The following is a 14,598-nucleotide window of genomic DNA, read 5'->3' as shown; positions in this document are numbered from 1 at the left end:
GCGCGTGCGCCTGCGGTGCGGTAAGGCACCACCCTGTTGTGCCAGCAGCCAACTCCGGCGTGTCAGCTTAGTTATCCTCATCAAGCCACAACCTTGATGTCTAGCTTCCCAACTGGTAGACGGTTCCCTTTCCCCCGGATCAATGAAGAAGGGAGAAGTCAGTTGATTCCTCCGAAGAACCGGAAGCGAAGCGCTATGCCGGGGCGAGGGGACGGGAAAAGAAACTGCTCCGAAGAAAGATATTGGGGTTCCCAATGCTTCTCCACGCCCAACGAGATGCGCCAACCTCGGGATGCTTTACTCCTAACCCCACGGCGGTTCCGAGACGGAGCTTAACCTGAGTCTCGGTTAAGAACGGCGATGATCTACGTTTCACACGGCGCACGATTCCATGGATAGTTTCATTCGAGATCGTGATGGAGGACATAGCTTACGATCATCGGCTTTGATCATGCCACTAGGCATTTGATTAGGACATTGCACAATGATCCGAACACTTTGTCGCATCTCTTCAATACGGATACAGTAACGATCATAGCGATCTCCTCTGGTACCTACTGGTACGTCAAGATCCGATTGGTCATGAACATCGTAAGGTGCTGCTCTTCGCGAATCCCAGCATACCCCAGGTTGGGATGGGTAGGCCCACCACTTCACTTTTGCACTTTCACTTAGGCCCGGGCCAAGTCAGTGGGGGGACCCTGTCGAGCTCCTTCCCCCCCAAAACAAACTGTACGTGGGAGTTTCCCTTCATACGGCTCGAATCATTCTCAGATGCCCCGAGAGGCATCTTTCCTTATGATCTGGTGGTTCACACGCGCGCAAACGAGCACCGGCCGCAACAGCAAGGAACTATGACCAATAGAGTCAGACACAGAGCGTCATACTTCTTTATCTTGTGATGGTTGAGGAGTTTCTTTCTCAGAGGGTGCGGGACGCTTGCGGAGTCCGTGCCTTCCGTACCACCACAGGTCGTTCTTGGGCAGATCCCGCTCCTAAACATAAGGGAGGGATAGGGGGAAAGGGGCCCTAAAAATCATATAAATAGGGTTGTAGAAAGACCACTTTCATTCGACGTTCCGGGGCGCCCGATTCGATCGACGAATTTGGCGAGCTGATCCGCTTTGATCCAGGAGAAAGCCCAGTCAGCCACCTTTTCGGTGCAGGTCACGTGACCTACAGCTCGGCCTTCGCTTTTTGAGACTTCCTCTACCCACATCTCTATGTGCCCGCAGCACTTTCATATGGAGAAATATGGGCTTACCATGTTCCATCAATAGCACCTAACCTATGCCGATTTTGGCGGACCGTGCTCCACCCCGGTGAACTCATGCGGTTCCGACGTGCCCAGAGGCCAGAGGCGAATCCGTTCACGGTCCGTAGGACCAACACCATTCGAAGGTTGATGGCACGCCCCGCCTAGAATAGGAATCTTTGACTGGGCTTACACACATTCGCTCACTTACGCTGTCCCCCCTCAGCTCACCCTAGCCCCGGGTACGTCGTCTCCAAGGCTTCACATAAAATCTTCACTGACAACATATGCATGCTTTTGTAGGGTCAGGCAGAACCGTTGTTGCCTGATGGGAACTTCCCCCATATTGCTATCAATGTCTTCATGTCGCACGACCTCTTAACATTACACCACTGAATCCCCAATCCTTTGCTTGCTGTGCAGTGACAGTACCAATATCCACTAATCGTTGTTTCCAGATACGGTTGCCGGTTGACATCTCTTCTAATTCGTCGATACGAGAAGCAAATTGTTGTGTGGAGGAATCAATATCTCGACATAAGCCAAGAGGCAGATCTTGTGCCACTCCACCAGGTCGTATGAAACTGGCATGCATCCTGGCTCCCGGGACTCTTTCATAGAATTCCAACAATTTCTCCCGCTCCTCAAAAGCCCAAAGGAACGGAGTTGATGCTCCCACATCCATAGCATGAGTAGTTGAAGCAAGTGAATGATTTGAAATTCGAGTTATTTCACAGAATAACACTCTTATATATTGAGCTCGTAATGGTACCTCACAATTCAAAAGTCTCTCTACGGCTGAAGAATGAGCGTGTTCTTGGGCCATCGTAGAAACATAGATAGGGTCAACGACGGAACAAACAACGAAACTTTACGACAGCTTTTTCGTACACGTTCACTTGCATCACATACACAAGTGCTCTCTGAACCGTGCAATAAGGTCACCCATAACACGGCTCTCCCACTGGAGTTACCTTAGCCCCGGGCCATGCTATTCCATGATATTGGAAAAAGTTGACTAATTATTATCATCGTCTTGAAAGCTGGGCGCCTTTTGAATATTAGTGGGGCTCCTAGTCTAGGCGGCGCCTTCGTGGAGCCAAACCGAAGGAAGAGAAAAAGGGCGAGGCCACACCCGACTTCGAATAGGAGGGGGGCTTAGCTCTGGATCCCGCCTGCTTGCAGAAATGAATGGATCAGAAAGGGGGCTGGGTTCTATTTCCGGGCCGGGCAGGAGGTGAAGGCCAGAAGAAGAAGAGAAGTGCGCCTTCCCGGTAAGGAAGAGGATAAAAAGGTGCTGTCATCTATCTCGACCTGTTTCCCGAGGCGTTGGAAATGAAGACCGGCTCAGAGAATCACTGGCGTGCTTTCTCTCCCCCATCGTTTCGCCAACAAAGAAGTCATCCTTGACTTGACTATTGACCATTCCATCCCTACCGAGCCGCCTCTTCGAAGTATTTACCTCTGCCTTTCTTTTTTGAGAACATACCCTTCAAATCAAAAAGAAAAAAAGAAAGAAAAGTTCCTCGTCTGTGATTTAATCGGCCCTAAGGGAGTTTACTCGACCCATTCTCCAGTCTCCCGCACTGCTCAAGTGTGCGACTCCGTATGAGGACCTCCTTCCCTTTTGCTCTGCCCACTCTCCGTTCACACGGTTATCAAAGCGGAGGAAGGGCGGGCAGCAGGTACCACGAGCCCTCTGTCCCACACATCTATCAAGAAGCAAGTGTAGTTCACCGGTTCCACCGAATGCTCCTATCTCTCGGCAAAGATCGTGTGAGTGTGTAGTTATGCTTCGGATGCTTCGCCATGGAATAGATCGATTCAGTTCCCCTTCTTTTCCGGTGCACTCGCTTTGTATCTCCGACACACAAGGAAGGACGCGGTGGGAAGAAAGCTGCCCTAGCCTCTGTCCGGTCGATCATTCCGCTGGCATCTTGCATTCACGCCTCCGTTTGACTGCCGCTCGGGAATGTAGTTGTAGATACGTGAGTCTTAGTGGGTCGTTGGCTCCACCTCTTATCTCCTTCTACGACATGCTGTAGTCGTCGCCATATTCAATATGTCACTTAGTCATATCTGCCTCGCAGCGGGTCAGCACCTCCGAAAGAAAGGGAGGGAGGACTTCATTCAGTGACTCCGCGATCGCCCTCTAAACGATCAAAATAAGGTAAAGCTTGAAGATAAGTTTTGTACTCGATTAATTTCTCAGTCCCGCTAGTCGGGTGGGCGCCGGCCGGCCGGATCCCCCTGAAAACCGTACGTGCGGGTCTCCCCGCATGCGGCTCACGCCATTTGAGGTGGCCCAGCCCAGCATTCATTCTAAAATCCTGTAGTGAAATTGAGACTGCTCGACCTCGGAAGCAAATTCGCGTGTAGGCAGCGCTGTCTTAATACCGTTGACTGTATCTATTCATTGATACATTGGCTCGCTCCCCCCCTCTTTTTTCCAGAATGAATGAGCCGCTCGGACCTTCCATTTCCGTCAAATGACCCGGCTTCCCCTGGCTCTTCCACCGTCCGGGCTCCCTTTCCTCCCTATGCTCCCCCGGCGCAGGCCCACCACGCTTCGCGCCTGCGGCGTTTTCGCCAGACGGTCTTTGCCAGTAGTGCCATCCTCCCCGCAGGCTGTCTGTATGGGTGGGTTGTCCCTTGCTGCTACGTTCTGTTAGGCGCTATGAATTACAAGAAATTCAGTGGTTGACTTGGACAGCAGGCGGGTTACACGTTCCACTGTGCCGAGATGTGAGGTGCAGGTGGTGATGATCACCCCGGGGTATGCGCTAGCGCCCTTGACGGGCACTCCAGGACCCGCCTACGCTCGTGAAAACCCAGGTCGGTCCTCCGACCAGATGTGTGGATAACGAGGCCACCTTCACAACCTTCTCCCTTCTATCTTTATCCAAAGTCAGGTAGGGCGGTTCGCTTGAGTTGCTCAACCGTCCCTTTGCCCGGTGCTCATGACGCGCTACGGAACCTCCACCGTGCTAGCGGCATAGGAGCCTACTCAGCGTCAGCGGCTTCGTGCCGCACTGGAGTGATCCAATATGTGGTTCCGCACGTTCCACCACTTCTCCGTTCATTTCCAATACTGATCGTGAAACACCATGAGCAGCAGGATGTTGAGGTCCGGAATTCGAAGTGAAATTCTTGATTTGCCCGTTCCTAGTCGTCATGGGAAAGAAATAAGAAAGAAATAAGAAAGAGATTATTCCCCTAGAGCTTGTCCAGTACCACCAGTACTCAAAATGCATCTCCGCGCGTCTACCTGGCGCTTTTATTAGCCGCCTTGCATGCAAGCGAAGCGCTATTGGCGGCAATTAATAGCTCACTGAGCGATGATTGATGCAGTCAGTCAGTGCCCTCGATTATTCTATTCCTGATAGAAGGATCATGGCGCTCCGGAAGCATTCCATCCAGCAGCAGCATCTCCTTCAACCACGCGAGGACAAAACTGATGTTAGCTACATTCGAGCGTTCACCGCACAGAGGCGATCTCGAACACTACCTATGATAATAAATCCAAAGGAAAGGTCGACAAAATGATTCAATCTGACTTTCTCGGTATTCTGGATTGAGTAAAAAAGGGATATATGAAGTTCAAGGCCTTGCCAAAACCGTCATGGCCCTATTATGTATAGGCCGTACTAAACCAATAGCGAATAACAAACTCTTTCCTGCTCCCTCGACCTTAATTAACTCCCCCATCCTGCCAAGCCTCAGCTGCCAGCCCATTGTATCTAAGCACACTGCGGCAAATTGATACAAGTAGCTAAAGATCTCGCATCCGACATCTCCGGCCGAACGGTTAGGCAACACTAGGGCGCCTGGGTCAAAATTCCGCTTACCAAACAAGATGTCGAGAGGCGAACTCTGTAATTCCCCTCCTGCAAAAGTGATAGCGGCTGTAGCATCCGTGTGGAAGAGGGTAAGCTTTCGGCAACACCTTTTTCAGATTGGAAAGGATGAATACTTGTGTTGGGTCCTGCAGACCAGGATAGCCTCAGATCAAAACCTAATAAATGTACCTGGGGTTGATCATATTTTTGGGGCAATAAGTATTCCGGAATTTGAGCGCTTATGTAGCTCAAAACTCTGCCACCTGAATACTTGATTCATTAAGGTCGTCACCCTATACCCGGAAGTCTCTATCGTTTTATTTGTCTGTTAAGCTTCACAGGGTTGGGACTCCCTAAATCAAACTGCAATCGTTGTTTATCAACCACTCACGACGACACCGAGATCTTCGACTTAGCTTCCACAGGTCATCCACCCGGGGCGGAAGATAACGAAAGGGAGACAAAGTCCTAACTAAATCAACACACAATAACCTCAACCTTCTACCCATTCCATCCATCATATCAGTTGAGTCGAGGAGATTCGTTCTTATCTATAGATAAGGCAAGAGAGAACTTATGACCTCGCGGATGGAGAGGGATTCGAACCCCCGGTATTCCTATCAATACTTCGGTTTTCAAGACCGACTCTTTCAACCGCTCAGACATCCATCCCTGCGCTCGCCCGCCCTATCTATCTGCGCGCTGGCAGGTAGGGGCAACTCTATGTGATTCGCTACGCTTGCTTGCGCCCCACCCCGTAAGCTGACTCTATTGCCTAGCGGTTAGCGACACTTTTCCGGTAGTACGAATCGCTACGCTTCGCTTCTTTCTATATGATAATATGCACCGTCGGTTGCAGCGCTCCCTGCGGGTAATAGCAAGAGAGTGAAGAACGAACGATCCTCAAAAAAGTCAGCAGTGAATGAGTCCGACTCGAGTTCGTGAGTCAAAGGCGTGGCAAGAGAGCGAGTTCGACTCGCGAACGATCCGCAAGTGAAGGACCGATCCTTTAATGCCAGTACTGTTGCGAGACTGGTACTTGGCGGCTCACGAGCAACATATAGAAAAAGGTTGCCCATCACTCCCTCGCTCCTTTTTGAAGGCCCACCGCTCCCCCTTTCTTTAAGTATCTATCCCGGCTTGCATTTTGGGGCGAGTACTACAGTTCCTCCATAATCACACAGAACGCCCAGCTTCGAAGAGCTGCTCTCTCCCCAGTCCACAGCAAGGTGTGGAATCTGGATCTACTGTGTGTTCTGACTCTATTGGATCAAGTCAGATACTAAGCCTTCTACTACTACTACTTAGGAGATCAAATGCTATATTTCAGAGATTGGACTCTCTTACTGTGTTTTTTCAGGGCTGTTCCCGAGCCAGGTTCCCTGGATCCATTCTTACCTAAATGGATGAATGAAGAAGGGGGTATTCCTAGGCACTAGTTATTTTCTTATGTGTGGACTTCGACCTTACAAAGTATGAGTCCGTGCCTTCCTAAGTTGGTCCTGAATTTCCAATGAAGTTTTGATTTTCTCGAGGGACGTAGCAAACTGTTTGGTTGGCTCCGAGCATTCTAAAAATAGAGTCCTACCTGGACAATGTTGATAACGGGAAATCTCTAACCTCCATGGTGGGTGTGAAGAAGGGTACAACTAGAAAGCGAGAGAATATCTTTATGGATATGAGTCTGAGGCAGAAGTCTCTGAATGCGGGCCTGACGAACCTTTTGTACCAGGATCATCACGAGACTCTGTTTCTGTGGTAGATGACTCAATAGGCAGGGCCTAGAACCTCTAAAGAGGGTGTGACCGATCACCAGATCACGATCAAGAAGAGTCAAAGCTGTCTTACTAGCGCGAGCAATCATCCAACTATGGTGGTTTCTCAACCGGTGGGTACATTTCTGTTGCACATTGTGAGTTCATATTTTCTTTTCTAAGAAACAAAAGTTCGAGCAGATGCCGTTCTAGCAGGTACAAGAACTCCCGTTCGGTAGGCGTCTGCTTTAGCAATGTCTTTGATCCTCGATCAACAATTTGAGGAAGACGAGACAGAAGCCTTTGGATGAAACCAATGAATCTTCCGATCCGAAAGACTAAGGGGCTAGGCGTTCACCTACTATCTACACATTTCCTCTTTGGCGTTGGCTCCACCAGTTTTGACTGCGAGTCGCTTTAGTTATCTCAAATCTTTGGCAGGAAGGGGCCAAGCCAAATAGTGCTCTTTAGAAGCGTAATCCGTGCTTGAAACTCCTTCGCTAGGATCCAAAAACCTATGCTTCCGCTCTTCCTCACCAGGCAATGCTTACTCTTCTCGATCAAGATTTTGGAGACTTTGAAGCTCAAGGACACGACAGCGCTTGAAACAAATGCTTTGTTTTGGCACCTTCGTCTTCCTTTCTAACATTAGTAAATTCGAGCTAATGGGACCAGTTTTTAATTGCCTAGAGGGTGGAGAAGTCACATCATCTGAGGTTTGTTGTGGGTTCAATTATGACCCCGGTCTAGAAGACGGAGTGGTTGCACGTGTAAGTACATTATGTTACATATCTATTTTAAGCTAAGCTAAATGCCTAAACTAAACAATTTTCTATTAAGCGCGGCATCCTCTCTTCGGGGCGAGCCCTATCGATGATTTCATTCTGTACAATGTGAAACCTGAAATACCAACGGTAGTTTCCAAGTGCCATCTCTATTCGACTCCCATGCTTATTCTTGAACGCTTGAAGGGGAAGTCCGGGCTGGGTCAGCTAAAGGCGGAGCCGGGCGGGATATGGTATTAGCTCTCTATGTGCTATTAGCTTAAGCTTATCACTCCAGCTTATTACCCTAGGCAGAGGGGGGTAGGGGAGCATCACTAGAGAGTCTCTGTACCCGGTACAAGATCCTGGCTTATATAAATTCATTCAAGGTTATGGCTGAACTGGTCTCACCGCTTCCTTCCTCAATGCTAGCGGGACCCTTGCTTTCCATTGCCTTTCGAAGGGGACCGACCATATGCATACTTCTTTTTGTACAACTTTGCTCTGTTGGAGCCTTTGCAATAAGAAAGTGGATTAGGAGAGAGAGCTCGCAGACGATGTTCCCTTCCTTCTATATATCCATATATCTATCGCCCCCGGGCACTCCAGAGCCAGTGTGACATTCTATCCGAAATGCATGCATCTCACATTAGGTAGCCATCCATGACCCCGTGTGTGTTTCCCAATTGCTCATCCAAACCATCATTTCTTTCTTCCATCCCGGAACGGAGATCTGACCCAAGGAAGGAATTGCCTTCTTTCTCATGCCAACCAAATGGATGCGGCCCAGAGCTGAGTGAATTCCCTCTGGGTGAGCGCTATGGAGATAGGCCAGGATCAATGAAAATAACCGAGATCGATCGGTATCCATCGCTCAGAGAGCTGCTTTCTCCCCGATATCTGTATCTGCTTTCGGACGGCCAAACAAGCAAGAAGAAGGAAACTTCCATTTCGCATAGCTGCTAAAGTAGTAGTTTTTGTCAAATCATACTTCTGACCAATAGTATCAGTGGCTTTATGCGTCCGCAACCTAGTTTTGTATCTGCATAGTGAAGGAAAGAAAGAAGCATGTTAAGGTGACTTGAGGGAAAGACTGATCCTGATAGACAAGAATGGTATGGTTGGATTGCCAGTGAATAAGCAGCAAGGCTAAAGCAGGGATTGGATTTACTTCTTCTATTGTCAGTAGCATCATTTGCCTTCCACCCTCTCAAGAACTTCCTGAAGCCCTGAGACACTTGTTGCCAATAGTCTGGAATGGAACATTTGCAACAGTTCTTGTAGGCCATTTCTGTAACAGCATATCTCTAAACCCTTCTTGCGGATGGTTCAAAACGAAACTTAGTGGCAGCCCCTATCTTCCCCATTTTCTAGAAGTAAAGGACAATGATCTGACCCAGCTTGCAAGAGGGATAGTAAAACTTAGGAAATAAATCCTCAGAAGTTGAAGAAACCAGAACTCTATCCAAAACTTCTCTCACTGGCCTGTCTTGTTTGTTAGTCCAGGCCACCAACCCTTCTCAGTTCCTGTAGTTCAGTTTCAGATATGAAAGCATTAAAAGCTTCCATCCTATTAATATGTATTCTTCCATTGTTTCATGAGCAAATCTGATCATGTCCCGCAAAGGTAGATCAACACTCTGCACAAAGTTAGTGAGCTCTGACAAAAACATAGCTCTTAAATTTGGTTGGACCATAAACATCCACCCAAGCACAATTATCACAAAGCCTCTATACTCAAACACCATGGAGAAATTGACCCTCCCCAATGAGGTATGCATCCATGACATCCAGATTGACTCCAATAAGCATTCCACCTTTACTGCCACTGGCTGGCTTGCAAAACCACTTGAAAAGCTTTCTGCCACCAATTGCCATTAACTCTTTATCTGAGAACTGTTCTCTCTTAGTTTCTTGCACACAAACTATGTCCACCCACTATATCACTTCAGAAGGTTGCCCCCTTCTACCTGGCCAGGCCCCTCACATTCAAGATTAGTGTCTTCATGGCGGTATCTGTTTTTTGTTATGCCTCCTCTTAGCTCTGCTCGTAGTGTTCTTGTCACCAACTGGTATACAAGTACTGTGATTATCTAACTGTTCAACAATCTGAGTAATATCCTCATTCTCTGAATCAGAGCTTAACTCGACACTGGAAGACTGCTCCTTCTCATGAGTAGCTAACTTCTTTTTCTGAGCAGCTTCATAAAGCAATGCTTGAGCAAGTTCTCTTGCTTTAATAGAATTTATAGACCTGTCAATTTCCTCCTGTGTACTGCCCAACACTAGACCACTATCTACAGCAGATTTTACTAGACTAGCAGAATCAATGGAATTGCAAATAGCATATCTGTTAGTAGAAGACATACCTGGTTCATCAAGATTCTTGCGTGAAGCCATCCTTTCTGCACGTTGCTGAATAGGCATGCCATCCTTCGGGATCCTATCCTAGCACTTGTCCTCGTTGCTTTAATTCTTGCGTTTGCACCTCATTGAACTTCTCTTGTTCTTTGGTCATTCCAGAAAAAACCTCCATACCTTAATAATAGGGGCTTGTGTATAAAGGAAAGCAGCAAACCGGTCAAAGGCGAAGCTGTTCTATCTCAACTCTCTGACTTGAAGGAAGATGTGGCGGATCTCAAGGCTGGCTCTATTCCAAGTACAAGTTCCGAGGTGAAATGCGTTGATGTGGCCAATCGATATACAGTATAGTTGAATGGTTCGACAAGTTCACATGCCGGAGCTACCTGTTCTCCGCGATTCAATTGGTTCTTCTGCCTTGCCTTCTTATCTATCGGTCCCAAGGTCAAAGAAATAGGTTCAGTGGTTCGACCTCCCAAAGGTTAAAGAAAGACATCGGTATTAAGACCACTCCCTCCGGATGATGATATGTCCCAACCATCTATAGCCCATGGTTCGTTACTCGGGAATTCGGAGAGGTCAGATGAGATAGATGGGTGTGTTCAAAATGGAATGATCCCCTTTTCTCATGTTTGCATTTTTGTTGTCCACAAACAAATAAAGAGTCCGAAAAGACGTACGCATAACAGACTCGGTACCTAGGTCAATGGGTTCAGTGGAGAATTGTGTTACTGTAATAGCGAAGGTATCTATGAAATGCAGTACCAAGGTCAATGAAATTGAAAGGCACCTCTGACAACAGAATCAAAAGGGATTTGGCGGCTATAGACGACTCAGAGGGGTTTTCATAAAGAGAAGCTTTCGCGCAGTACACCTATTTTTCTATAGAAGTGAATGGCCCCTTAGTTGGCTAGTCTGATCAATCGGCAGGCTCAGCCTCTACGTCGTATTCTGATATAGAAAGAAAAGAACCGAACTCCTGGAGGGTGAAAGAAGAATTTCAAGTTGATACTCTGCCAAGGGATCTGTCCACAACTGGTACTTCACATGCCTTAGAAGTAGATTTGAATGAGAATGAATGAAATGAGCAAACGTTACTAGGAAGGTGAACTCGCTATCAAACTACTGCCTGCGCTAGGGGAAGCGCGAAAGAAAAACCTGTTTCAAGCAAGATCTGATACCCTTGAAGGACTCCCAGGAATGAGAGAGCAAGTACAAGGATAATCTTATTTTCTAAGGATAGGCGGTATTCCATAATTAACATAGTTCGGTTAGAGTGGATTTGAAAAGCTACAGCAGATCGATAAGTTGCTAATTTAGCTAAGTCAACTCCACTACGGAATCTAGCTCTCCATAAGAGGGTATTCCCAATGAGACAAGTAGTTTATCGAAGGGACCCTCTGTCTGAAGATTGTAGTCCGGATTTCTCGGAATAGAATAATTGAATGAGCAGGTGCAGATGGTCAATCTCCATCTTGAAGCCGAGTCTCTCTGTCTTCTTATTTTATATAAAGATATAGAGAATAACTCGATCGATCGTAGAATGATTTCGTGATCTGATCTTCATTTGGGCGGCTTTCGCTCAATCCGTGGCTGTAGTGATAAGGCAAATCAAAGGGGTCAAAAAAGAAGATATAGAATTGTAGCTAACGGGGTTCGCTCGCCCTCGCCTGTCACTATAGCGTGTTAAGTTTCTCTCTTTCCAATCGGGATTTTTTAGGTGTGAAGTGAAGTTCACCAGAAACGCTAGCTATATGCTTAACACAGGGTACAAGAATGAAGAAACCATGAAACCAACCTAAAATCACTGCCAGCACTTAGTTAGTTAAAGCCCAGGAACCACTTGTGTTACACCGGTGAAGCAGAAGCTCCGAAAGCTGTCCGAGGAGCCAGCCATAGGTGGGTTCTTTACTGGCCATAGGTAGGTCCCTTACTGCTGGATCCTCTAAGCAGGGAAAGATCGTAGCTAGTATGAATTGGAAGAACGATCATACCGAACCCAGGATCCTGCAACTATTCTTCCTTCGTTCAAGACTCGCTTTTCTCGCGGGTTGAATGAGTGAGCCTTGGCCATACATACTGAGATTCAACAGTCAACTTTGGAGTCCGTCCTAAAGCCCCACCAATCTACATAGGTGATACCAGGGTAGGTACTTGAAAGACGAGAATAGAACCCATGCTGATGTACCTTAGCTTTTCCGCTCTTCCAATCCTAAACAAGATCATAAATAAGAGTCCCAGGCCGCTTAACGCCCTCTTAGCACATATGATAGGAGCTGGCATACAGAATTACAAGAAGTTGGTACTTTTTCCAATCCTTTCTGCTTTCTCACCAGCAAAATAGGATCGATCGCGAAATCAAAGAAATCTTTCACCTCACTTCTAAGATGAGCTAGCGCTCGCATCACCTTTCGATATCCTATATTTTTGATATTCAACAAGTAGCATTTCCACGGCATTCTTTAGATGGATTTCATTGCCCCTCATCTACTCCTCAGCTGGGTATCTATTTCTCAATACGGTGCTTTAGTGACGGATTCTGGCATCGCATGGATCTCTTAATCAAATAGGGTCTCCCGGATAGGTCAAAATGAATGTGACACCCGTGATAGGACCACTACTGATTAAACTAAGCCCTTTAAGGAAGGCGTACGGCAAACACTTGGACTGAAGCATGAGCTGGTTCAAACCACTATACCTGATATATCATGAAATCTATACTGGATTTTCAGCGCTGCGCTCAAGGTCAGGAAGAAGAAGAAGTGTGTGAGATTGTAATAAGTGTGATTGGAGAAGCTTTTAAAGAAGTGGAGGAAGTAGAATGGATAAATTCTATCAATTTCTAGCTCTCATAGCTGAATGAAGAAATAGATAATGGGATGCATTAATAGTTTCATCCAATTCCTAGCAAGTCAAGTACATAATAGTCTAATTGAGTATTTAGAAAAGCCTGTCTAAGACGAGTCAGTGTTGTATGCTGAGTGTGGTTTCTTCCTGTTTCCGGAGTAGCCTCTATATATTGAGTTTATAGGATGGAGTCCATATCCCTCCTTTTTACTTCATGGATCTTGTCAGCATACAGGATACTATACTGTCGTAAAGAAAGCGGGTATCTGAGAATATGGATCAGCAGCGGATACCAGATTGGTAAAAACCTGCTCAAAAAGCTAGAGTTGATGGTTTCAGGAAAGCTAAGCTAAAGCAAGCAGTAAACTAGTGGGTGCAAGCACGTTAATGAAAAAAAACGTGATAGAAAATCCTACCGTTAGCAGCGACTGCGACACTTCGTAACAGCTCCTTAGAGATCAATGTCTTATTGGTATTTGCTCGATTGCAGGCAATAACGTTAGTAAATTAGGTGAATGTACGTAAATCGAGGTACACGAGTCTAGCCAGGTATAGGTAGAAAAGGGGTATAGTAGGTCTCATGGAAAGGGAGATAGTGGGACGAATAGTTCATCGTGCAAGTGTTACGAATAGATAGGAGTCTCGACTCCGTCCTTCGAAAAGAAGATGGTTCGCGCTAAGGGTGACTAAAGGCAGAGAATTCTGTACGCCAAGAAGAAAAGAAAGTTTGTAGGGGTGAGAATGAACTTTCAAACCCTTTTCTTGCCCCTATCCTTTTTGCTTTCGATAACTTCTATCGCTTCCTAATCATATGAGTCTAGTGCAACATACTACTACTAATATGGAGTCATATTCTTCTTAAGCCTCCTTTCCCAGATCCAAGTTCCGAATCCCAGGGAGAGATCAAGACAATGCAGCAGGGTTGGCAAGCATACCTGTATCACTGAGCAAATCCAAAGCATACTTTCCCTCTAAAGAGTGAAGAAAAAGACTTGGTACACCTAGAATACCGAGTGGATGTGGAATCCTACTTGAATTCAAGTCAGAAAAGGAAACTCGAATCCGGAACTTGCTTACTTCGGCTTGATCAGATACTGGAATCCAATCGGGGAACTTGGTTATTGACCCACTAATCTTTCCCTCTTTCGAGTCCAAGTCTCAAGAGGGCGCTTAGGCCGGGCCCTTCTCCAGAGTTCCGATACCGATATCACTATTTCAATTAGTTGATTGATTTCCCTTAGAATTTCATTCCTCCTCAAGTCCCAGTTTCGGTCAAGTAGTGGCAAGTATCATCTGTATTTGGCAGATAAACTTTCACATGCATGAATTGAACTACCGAGATCTTTTCTTACTTGGCAACTAGAGCCTCCCCTTCGGGATTCGAGATTGAAGAAGAGGAAAACTGCTTCTAAAGGGAACTGATCCGAAGCAACAAGTCCTAGACCTAGAATGCAGGTACCCTAGTCTTGAAATATGCCATGAAGAATGAAATCTCTTGTTTTCATTCATATCATCAAAACAGTGATTCTTTCACGGCCACCCCTCAATTCAAGAGTTCCGATTGGATCAACAAGAATCCAATCTGTATGCCAAGAAGAAAAGAAAGGGATTTCATCAAGTGCAGACAAGAAAGATACCGAAATCAGGAACCATGGAAAGCAGATACCTGATTCTATATATATATAAAAGGGATATAAGTGCTGGATCTGAACTATTTCAATTAGTGAATTGGCGGAAAAGCAGGAATGAAGGTTGGGACAGAAAGGGGAGAGGAGAGC

The 14,598-nt window shown here is 46.6% G+C and overlaps 1 protein-coding gene, 1 non-coding gene and 1 pseudogene across 2 annotated transcripts; 1 reads left to right on the top strand and 2 right to left on the bottom strand.

Annotated features, from left to right (window-relative positions):
* On the bottom strand, nucleotides 1-2,310 carry LOC119323243 (NADH dehydrogenase [ubiquinone] iron-sulfur protein 2-like). Its single transcript, XM_037596846.1, has 2 exons — nucleotides 1,629-2,310; nucleotides 1-630 (listed from the first exon to the last, which is right to left on the bottom strand). The coding sequence occupies exons 1-2, from the start codon at nucleotides 2,079-2,081 to the stop codon at nucleotides 373-375; spliced, it is 711 nt and encodes a 236-aa protein (XP_037452743.1). The 5' UTR covers nucleotides 2,082-2,310; the 3' UTR covers nucleotides 1-372.
* Nucleotides 2,311-2,863: 553 nt separating this feature from the next.
* Nucleotides 2,864-3,424, top strand: LOC119321260 (annotated as a pseudogene).
* A 2,255-nt stretch (nucleotides 3,425-5,679) lies between these two features.
* TRNAS-UGA lies at nucleotides 5,680-5,766 on the bottom strand. The gene has a single exon. It is a non-coding gene; the product is annotated as a tRNA-Ser (tRNA).
* Between the last annotated feature and the right edge of the window lie 8,832 nt (nucleotides 5,767-14,598).

This window comes from Triticum dicoccoides, chromosome 6B (genome assembly GCF_002162155.2).
Source record: "Triticum dicoccoides isolate Atlit2015 ecotype Zavitan chromosome 6B, WEW_v2.0, whole genome shotgun sequence".
Taxonomy (NCBI): domain Eukaryota; kingdom Viridiplantae; phylum Streptophyta; class Magnoliopsida; order Poales; family Poaceae; genus Triticum; species Triticum dicoccoides.
Note: the sequence above shows the minus strand (reverse complement) of the source record. Positions and strands in the feature narration are given on the sequence as shown.